The sequence below is a fragment of the Pelmatolapia mariae genome, linkage group LG14 (genome assembly GCF_036321145.2).
Source record: "Pelmatolapia mariae isolate MD_Pm_ZW linkage group LG14, Pm_UMD_F_2, whole genome shotgun sequence".
In the NCBI taxonomy this organism is placed as follows: domain Eukaryota; kingdom Metazoa; phylum Chordata; class Actinopteri; order Cichliformes; family Cichlidae; genus Pelmatolapia; species Pelmatolapia mariae.
Window position 1 is genome coordinate 30,194,346 of NC_086239.1, and position 9,585 is coordinate 30,203,930.

A 9,585-nucleotide genomic window follows, 5' to 3' on the forward strand; every position below is an offset into this window, starting at 1 on the left:
TTCCTGTTTCTGACCGTGACAGCGTCATCTTCCTGGCAACAGTAGAAAAATTCAATTGGCCAAAGACTCTGATGTTAGAGCTTAGCTCCTGACATTTCCAAAGAAATAATAAAGAATCCCTACAATACAATTACCTTGAACAGTAAGGCGTTACACTCTCTCCACACTCTCTGCTGACTAGCACAGTTTTTCTGCTGCAATACAATATTTAAATCCAAAGTTTAAACAGCAAAACTTGCGTTTCGTCACAATCATCACATCATAGCCATCATCATCTCTAGAGACCAAGCTAGAGAGAGAGCGAGATGCAAGAGGAAAGGATATTGTGTGCAGTAAAGCAATCATGCATACACTATTATACTTGGACCATCTTCACATGTGATCAAGCAGATACTCTGCAACGTGGCTGTAGCCAAGTCAGATAACGACAGGGTGAATGGATCTGCAGCTATAAAATGTGCCCTCTTCTATCCGTCAAGCTAAGCTGTCATATTTACAGTGTGAAATTTACTCATAAAACACTGTTATTGTACTGTGTAATTTCTTATGCTATTAGAAGTCAGCTTCGTTAGAAGACTAGAATGTGGAAATTAAGCTAAGCTGTATACATGGCAAGTGGTAAAAGAGCAATAAGTACAGTGATGGCACTTTACCCATTTACAGAATTAGTTATTTCACTGCCTCTTCCTTTATAATTGTCCACAGTAAATAATCTTCCTCAGGTTTATCAAAAATGATGAACCCCTTCACTTAAAAGTTTAAGATAGCTAGTTGTAACAACAACACTGTGACTGACATATTTAATTGCATAACATGACAGATGGATTATTATTTTGATTGGCAGCCAAAGTCACATTAGCAAAATTAGTGGCACATTTTCATACATATTATTTAAACCATACCAAAATGGGAATGACAGATAACTGAATATTACTATTGAATTCTATTATCCCACAAATGTCCTTACCTTTGTTTGTCTTTACCTAACTGTCTCGGAACATGTTAGGCTCATAAACCAGACATTGAAGGACAATTAGAATTTAACCTGTAAAATCACTTTCAAAACACCCATACAAGCATTAAAAGATTACAATTTTCCTGATCCTTCTGTTCCCACAGGTGTAAAAAGAAAAGCCAAATCAGTGACAAAAGTGGGCAATTTTCTTGCAACAAGATCCATGGCATAAAAACCCATCAATAAAAAAAATAAAAATAAAAAATGGTGAAAGAAAGGTGAAGGTTCAAAACAAGCTCTGTGTTCGTCTGAAGGACGAACTACAGTGAGACAAACTCCTATTCACACAGAAGAGAGAAAAAACACTGGCCTATCTATAAATGAATAGCCTCAGTCCCTCATTACAACCCGATGAGTCACAACACAAAGATTGTTAGATAATATCAAATAAACACATACTGGACGGCAAATTGTGACACCCACACAATCACAAATTAAAACAGCGATAGATGTGTTTATATATTTACTTCTAAAATTTGCATTCAAATAACAATGTTGAATTTTTTACCTTTGTGTGTATATGTTTGTCACTGTATGCTTTATGTTTAAAAAAAATACATTACAGTAAAGAAAGCAGCGTTAGAACGCATAAAATAATAATTTTCTTCGCTTTCATTTATCATCAACCCTCTAACACTCTAAACTGGGTAGCAACAACATTTACCTAATGTTGACTCAATCCTGTTACCACTGTATCTGTAATCTCGCCCACACTTTTCAGCTTGTACAAATGCATTTTTTTTTCCTAACCACATGTAGGCGTACATAAGGCAAGTACATTTGAGAAAACGATTCTTCTGAACTTGCAGTGGCACACAGCTTAATGATCTAATTGGAATGAACAAGAAACAGCAGGCAAATTTTTTTGCCTTTCGAGCCTTTTTCATGATTGCGTAATTAGGAGAGCTACTTCACTCATTACAGATGTACTTGCTTGGCTGTCTTGTAAGCATTTTTTTTTTTCTAAAATAAAATCAAGTGTTTAGCAGAACTGAAAATTCGGCCTACATTTTCACATTAGCATACACGAGAGGGTGAAAACTGTTCTGAGAAATCTCTATAATGAAATCAAACTGAGTCACAGAATGTCAGCAAAACAAGCAAAACGTCACAGGAACAGATAGTGAGTGATTTTGTTTTTTTGTTTTTTTGCTTGTTCCGTGCGAGTCCTTCATGTGTTCCCTGCCCCAAGACACAAGTCAAAGCTTATTAATTGTAAAAATAATGACAGTGATTTAATTTTCCTGTCAGGCTGTTGCCTAATTTTCCCCCCATTAGTTTGTATAATATTCCTATCCCTGCAGCCAGCTCTGACTTCCTGCTAGGGCCACGGCATGACTGGCACATTGGGGGTTCAGGCATATCCATTAATAGCAATTTTACATAAAGACTGGTTCACAAAAAAATAGACCTAATTCTGAGGAAAACGGAAGACTAAATCTACTACAGTACCAACATAAAGCATGCTTTCTCAATACTATCATCTATTATTCATACTACTGACTTTTGTTACCTTCAAAAATAAATGCTTCTCTTTCTATCAAATTCATAGAAACGCTACACTGAGGTCATGTACTGTGGTAAACAGCATAAACATGACAACATCAGGCAGTCTCTGCTGCTGAATAGTCAGCTGAGCTCTGCCTTATAACTGAGCTGTTAAATGTGGTGGCTGTCGGTAGTAAATAAAGAATAACTACTAAACGTTTTGGGAGTATTTGAGATTTGACTCTATTCATAACTGTGAGCAAGCCAACAGAGACAAAGTTTGCATGAGCTGTGATTTCAAAGATGTGGGGGAAAAAGGAAACACTACAAAATGCATCTCTATGCTCAGCCCACTGATGTGCCCGTGTCTGTTGTGGCAACAAGTGTTGTTGATTTCTCTAGCAGAAATGTCTGGAAAAGGGTTGATTTATAGAGTAGGTAGTGTAAGTATATGAGAGAGGAGTAATTCTTTTTTTTTTTTTTGTCTGGCCACAAGCTGCAACACATTCTTTAAACAATCAACTTGCAGCAACTTGCTGGAGCTTTAACCTCACCAGACTTTGTAATCTTCTCCATCCACATTGCACGCAGGTCAAATTGTGCCAGAAACCTCTACCCTGTGGATTCCTGGGACATTTAACTACTCTAAAAGTAAGAACACTAATGCACCTATCCGATTTTAATGGAAATCATTTCCTGTTTTGTCGCTGGTGGTTGGTCATTAGGTGATATTTCAGGCTCCAGTTGTATACTTTACCCTCTAATGTATTTACCATCCCTATGCAGTGATGTGTCATTTTTTCTTGATAGAAGCTGATTTATCCATATCCCAGTGTCATGTCAGTAAGGTATAAACATGTATTTTCATAATTTGAATGTATGAATTTGATATGTGCAAAACAAACAAATTATCCCATAACAGCGCGTGTCTGTTAAAACTAGGGTGCCTACCTACATAAATCTGTAAAAACTTCATTTTGTTTGGCTAATTTTGTTTTGTATGCAACGTTTTCAGATGATCGCTTTATTGTTTCTAATGGACTGCTCGGCCTTGACCGGCACTTACTAATTGCACAGTTATGAAGCAGAGCATGTGCAAACACAGTGATAAAGCAAGCAATTTGTGCTGTTGATCTGTAGGCTACATATTATTCCTGTGTGAGTAGGAAGTGATGATATTAATTCCCCATCTCCTCTCTTGCTCTATAAATCTGATACTCTCACTATCATCCCAGACGGCCAGAGATACTCTGCTGTTGGAGTGTGTGTTATTTCTCTAATGTGTGTTCATCGCTGACCACCTCAGCAGGCCCCCCATTTAGTAAATCAGTTTTTGAAAACATTACAAAAAGTGACCCCATCTCTAAACCTGGAGTATTCCACATATCATTTGTCTTCATAGCTTTGTGTTAACACAGCCAGGCTTCTCTCCACCTGGTACTGTCTTCACATTACCATTTATTGTAGTTTGGTGGGATTGTAATACATTCAATTGGATTTCTCCCCCACTGCTGGGCTCAGTTCAATCTCTACTGTCCCTGATCTGGGTGCCTGTGTGATATTAGTTATGGAGGATGTCTCTGCAGGGTGGTGTAAGAATATGAAGGAACAGTAATTTGTTGGATTTTCTCCAGTGTCGTGTCAGACATCATGGATAGGAAGTAAGTGGAATCTTTCCTGATCACAAGACACTCAGAACAAGCACTCTCTGGAGATTGGATGAAAGCAAATAATGTTTAACCATTGATTTTTACCTACACAGCAGCACACCTTGTACACATGGTGTTAATCAAATGGCTAAACACCGTCAGCACAAACCAGGCTGCGGAAAGATGGCTGAAAGATGCTCCGACTGCAGTTTTATTGGACAACACTGATTTAAGATTTTTTAACAAGTCTGACCAACCAGTTCTGATTTGATCTCTAAATCCAGCTAAAAGTTAATAGTAATATGTGTCTACAAAAAGCCTTCACTTCTGTCACATTCTTCTGTCATAATGCTAGTTGGCAGTCGGGAATAGTCTGTGTTCTTTTTACCTTTGAAGTCGGATGTTGGAACAGATAAAAGCAACGCAACATATAGATAAAGAACAGTTTGTAAACTGATCAGGTTGTTTTATAACTTATCATATCTAGCTTGTACCTATGTCTAAAATATGATAGACCTTTAGAAAGAGAGGTCATGTGGCGACCAATGGATGAATTAACAAAGAAATTTAGCAACTTGCAGGAATGACAAGTGAAATACCCATCAGTGGCATGCGTGCAGGTACAAGGGTTAACTACTCTTACCTTTAAAGCAAACGATTAAAGCAACAACCAAAGAATACCACTGACTAAGACATAATCTGTGGGAAGAAGCTCGCACCTCTAATATCGACTACAGCCACGCTCAGCTGCAAAGCAAAGCCCGATGCTCGAGTCCGTTTGAAATTTTACAGCAAAAATATGCAATGCAAGTTTTTTTGCTGTAATTTTATAGATAAATGGGTTTTCTTTCTTGTTGGAAGTTCTAACTTACAGACTTTCAGTTTTATATCAGTACGTTTCTTTCAGTTGCCAACCTTTACAGTACGATGCAACCCAAATCAACGCAACACAAGTCTTTTTCCACTTATCACAGGAGGCAGAAAAATATTATAGTCTTTTTTTTTCCTTCACTCAAAAACAGCAGCAGTGGTGTTTCAGCGGCGCTTCAAAGCTCATGGAGTGAGATATCACAATATGGGAGCCAGTCTCCTTAGATTGCAGAAGTGCTTTGAGATATTTCTATGAGAGTTTTGATCACCTTTCCACTGTGACAACTTGCCCCTAGTGGAATCCAAATTTCTATAAACAGCTTTCATTCCTTTGGAAGGTGGATGGCGAGTGTCTGACATTCATAAGATATTGGGTGGCCAATAACCTCAATGTATTGGGTCAGTTTGATGGTTTTTTTTATGTTTTTTATATCATTTTATATTTTGCTCATGCTGTATTTTTGTAACAGGAAACTCAGTCTGAACATATAAAACTATGCAGTGTGCACACCTTTTTCCAAAGGACTCTTAGCTATAAGTAACAGCAGGGTAAATGTTGACAACCTAAATAATTCGGGCAAATTATATGATCATGTGAGAAATCCAGTTACACTGTGATGGTACACAAATGACGTACACAGAATTACACACAACTAGTATCTTTACAGCGAATGAAACGGCATCCACAAACATTTCTTAACTCCACACATATCTTATCTTAAATATGAAGAAACATTAGTTTTTTTTGTCACAAAACTATAATTAAGCCACCAAGGTTAAAATTAAGAGCAAGCCTGTGGAATGATTTGTTCAACAGTGCACAGATAGGGATGGAGTTTATGGCCTAATTACACCGAGGGAGGTCACTGCCCTCCATTTCACCAGAGGCCAGTGATAGCTGGGATTTCATACTGTAACTGCTTTTACTCTTGGTTTACCGATTGCTAATTCATATTTGCAAAAAAATAAAAAATCAAGCTCTACTCTTAAGCACACTTTATCATTTCAAGTGATTCAAAACTGGGCTGAAAATACACCAATAGCTGAAACTGTGAAAAATTAAACGGTGAATATGTAGAGCGACTTACGTGAGAGGTACTGGAAATGGAAAGAGAAATTCTTTCATTACCTAATATTCTTTTAAAAATGTGTATTAGTGACCTGAAAGCTTGGTCCAAGTCATTAATTTAGAACTGCTGGGTGCTAATGATGCATCTCAGTGAGAAGTTCATGTACAAGGCGGGTGTGAAAGAGCTGGATTTCAAGAAATTTTAAGTGGAGAGTGGGTGAGGCAGAAAAAGAGCAAAGTAACAAGGAATCATTAAATAGATCACGGTGGTGACACTGCCTCTTTGAAGACACACACCCACTGAGCATGAGCCTTGAGTGCTAACAATGCCGATAGGCTGCAGGGAGCATCTCTCAGCCTTCTCGCTGAGTACTAGCACTAAGATTAGAGGTTCCTTTAATCCGACAAAGGGGATTAAATGCTACAAGAGAGGCGAGAGGACCGCTCCCACGGAGGGGCTGAGATGAATTATTTACACCTCCCCTCAAGACTAGTGATCTAAGTCTTTAAACCAAAAATCACAGTTCTAAGACACCGGTGGCATGTCCTGCCAACCAAACATTCCAGGGTGCAAAGATAAATGTGATCTCACGCAACACACCTTCGCCACACGGAGACAGAAGGGTGTGCGTGTATGTGAAGGGATTTCAAGCTAGATCTTTAAAAATCTAAAAGATCACAGCTAGACAGTTAAAATAAAATCCCATCTATGAAAAATGTTAACCTCTGTTCAGTGTTGGACAGCGATTCAATGGCTAGCTCTGAAAAGTTGGAAGCTACCATTCAGTGGTTGTAAGCGGTCATCACTTTGTTCTGTGTTAAAAAAAGGGTAAACTTTCTTTGCACGCACTTCTACCAGAGTGTGTTATTGCAAAAGAAGCATGACAGTTAAATCCACAGTTGTATTATTCCAAAAGTGTTAAAAGGCAACGTCAGTCTGTGATGAGATTTTAACACTATCCCACACAAGATCACAGTCAAATGTCCAATGTCTCATTTATAAAATATCCTGGTATAGGTCAGTTCAATGACACTACTCCAATATTCCAATTAATAACCAAAATAAATGGAAATCATGGTTGCCCATCATGACTTACCCCCCTTGTTCCATCTGCCTTTAGTCCTTGCCTGATAGGTGAGTTCGGGGCAGCCAGACAACACCAAGAGAAAAACAAACAAGTTCAAAACAGAAAGAAATCCAGACTTTGCCCTGGAAAACATGTCCAAGAGTTGCTGGCAGCCGAGTCACTTTCACATGGCTGTGTTTCCTCCTAGAGCGGCGCGGCTGTGGCGCATGGTAACCCACGCGTGGGCTGTCATCATCAGTCACGCTGGTGTCAGCAGTGGGTCTCTAGTCCTACCATGCTGCTGTGTGATGCCCCGGCTGGGTGCTGGTCTTCACTGACGCTGGAGATCCGAGTGAAGCCACATCTCTCCCTTCTGTAAGCTCTGTCTCATCAGAGCGCGCGGGAACCAAAGGGGAACACACAGCTTGCCATGCGACGGCACGGCTCAGCTACGCTCGGCTCAGTGCATAGGAACTCGCTCTCACTCAAGCTTGCTCACACACTCTCACACACACATACACTCCCTCTCTCTCCGTCTCTCTCACGCTCACTGCTGCCACCACTATCGATGCTGATGCTGCTGCTGGAGCTGCTGCTGAATTATTTCCTGCTCTCCTCACTCTGGGTTTCACGAGGAATTCATTCCTCTGAGCTCTGTCTTTGGCTTAGAGCTTCACATCGTGGAGAAAACAAGAGGTGGGAGCACAATCCACCTTCAGCGCTGTGGCAAGGAGTTTCCGTGGGTGTGTTTGACTGAGGCTGTCTGATACCGTAAACAGCACACAGGAGCACGGTGAGAAAAGGTGACAGAAGAGGAACAAGGTCCATATTTGTTGAGATGCAGGGAATTTGCATGGAGACTGTTTCTCCATTGAGAATGTAAAGGTCTAGGGATCTAAAGGGCAAAGGAGCAAGAAGAACAGATAGAAAAGAGGAGGGATCACCAAGGAGCACTCTGGTAGGGAATTTGTAGGGATTTCACCTCTTGTCCCACCCCTTTAGTGACAGCTCTTCAGAAAAGCTGTGACAGACATCCTGGAAACATTGCTGATGAAGGCAAACTAAATCTTTCAATCAATCTGAAACCTAAGCAGCTACATTTTTATTCTTATTTTTTGCAATGCTTACATTTTTGGGGGTTGAAATATTTAAAACTAAGTAGCAAAAGTGACACCTCCAAAGCGTACGGTCAGCCCCATCAACAGTCCGAAACACAAAAATATTTTGATTCAGTGTTGCATAAAACTGAAAAAAGCAGCAAGCCCAAACCTGAGGACATTTGCCATTTTCTCTTCACAAACAGCTAATAAGGATTAAGTGACTGGATTGTCTTTTTATTGACTGGGCAAACAGCTGATCACATCAGCTTTAGACTTCACAGGCCCCAAAACTACAACTTACACTTGATGATTTTAGTGATTTTGCTCACTGAGATAAAGAAACTAGTTTCTGTATTCTACAGTATAGCTTTTAACAATTAAGTTAGAAGAATTGTAAAAACTGCAGGTCCTCCAGTACATGCCTAAATAAGCAGACACACAGATAAAAACAAAATACTAAATCTTAAGTAGATAAACAGATTATTCTGAATATTTGGTGGTGTGTAGCTGATCAAGATATTAGATATCTTAAAGCTCCAAGGTCATTATGCTTCCAAGTTCATAAAACAGGTACTTCACAAGTGGGGAGTAAGAACAGGCTGTCGTACACACACCATGGTTTAATGTCCTAATTACAGCTTCTGAGGAAACCCATGATCAAGTCCATAATTTTTTTTATACACAGCGCAAATTAATATTCTGAATGTGCACACAGTCTTTAATGGTTTACCCTCTCCTTTTCCCATTTCTTCACACTATCTCGCTTTCTCTTCATAACAACCTGCAACAACACGAAGAACTATAATTAAGCTCCCTGCACATGAGAAAAGAGATGACACCAGCAGGAGCATGTGTTTGTAACATCTCGTTACAATGTTGGCAATACACATTTCCAATGAGAAATAAACAAGTGCAATGTTTCTCTCTCTATGGGCTATTAGACAATAACTAAAGTACATAATTTAAAGTACGACAGTCTCCTGTTAATTGAGATATAAAATTACAAAAGCAAATCGGGACTAGAAAAGGCAAACTCAAACTGTAATACCGCAATAAATCTAGTTGCATGTCTACACTTCTAAGCAGTACTTTTTCATCAAATGCCTGGAGCTTTTTTTGTTAAGCAGTAATACTCAGAGATTATTCTTTTTACACATAAAAAGCCTGGGATGGTTCCTTGGGCTCCAAATTTAAATGAAGCTGGCAAGCCTAAGCAACAAGTAACTCCAATGCCAGCGGTTAGTGGAGGACAACCTGAAAACACATGAAGGATGTGGTATGGCTTGTGCTAAATAGAAAGTGGTCTACACTGACAACTTGTTAGAGA

General features: G+C 39.3%; 1 protein-coding gene across 8 annotated transcripts in view; it reads right to left on the reverse strand.

The window, feature by feature from the left end:
• Positions 1 to 7,648, reverse strand: part of robo2 (roundabout, axon guidance receptor, homolog 2 (Drosophila)) — a 257,690-nt gene extending 250,042 nt beyond the window's left edge. For 5 of the 8 annotated variants that reach the window (XM_063494108.1, XM_063494103.1, XM_063494101.1 and 2 more), the window contains exon 1: positions 7,189 to 7,646. In XM_063494108.1, coding sequence (XP_063350178.1) covers positions 7,189 to 7,312 — 124 coding nt within the window. In that variant the 5' untranslated portion in view covers positions 7,313 to 7,646. Of the gene's footprint in view, positions 1 to 7,188 lie in introns of all 8 variants that reach the window. The other 3 variants (XM_063494102.1, XM_063494099.1, XM_063494100.1) reach the window with 2 other exon arrangements.
• Positions 7,649 to 9,585: the final 1,937 nt, after the last annotated feature.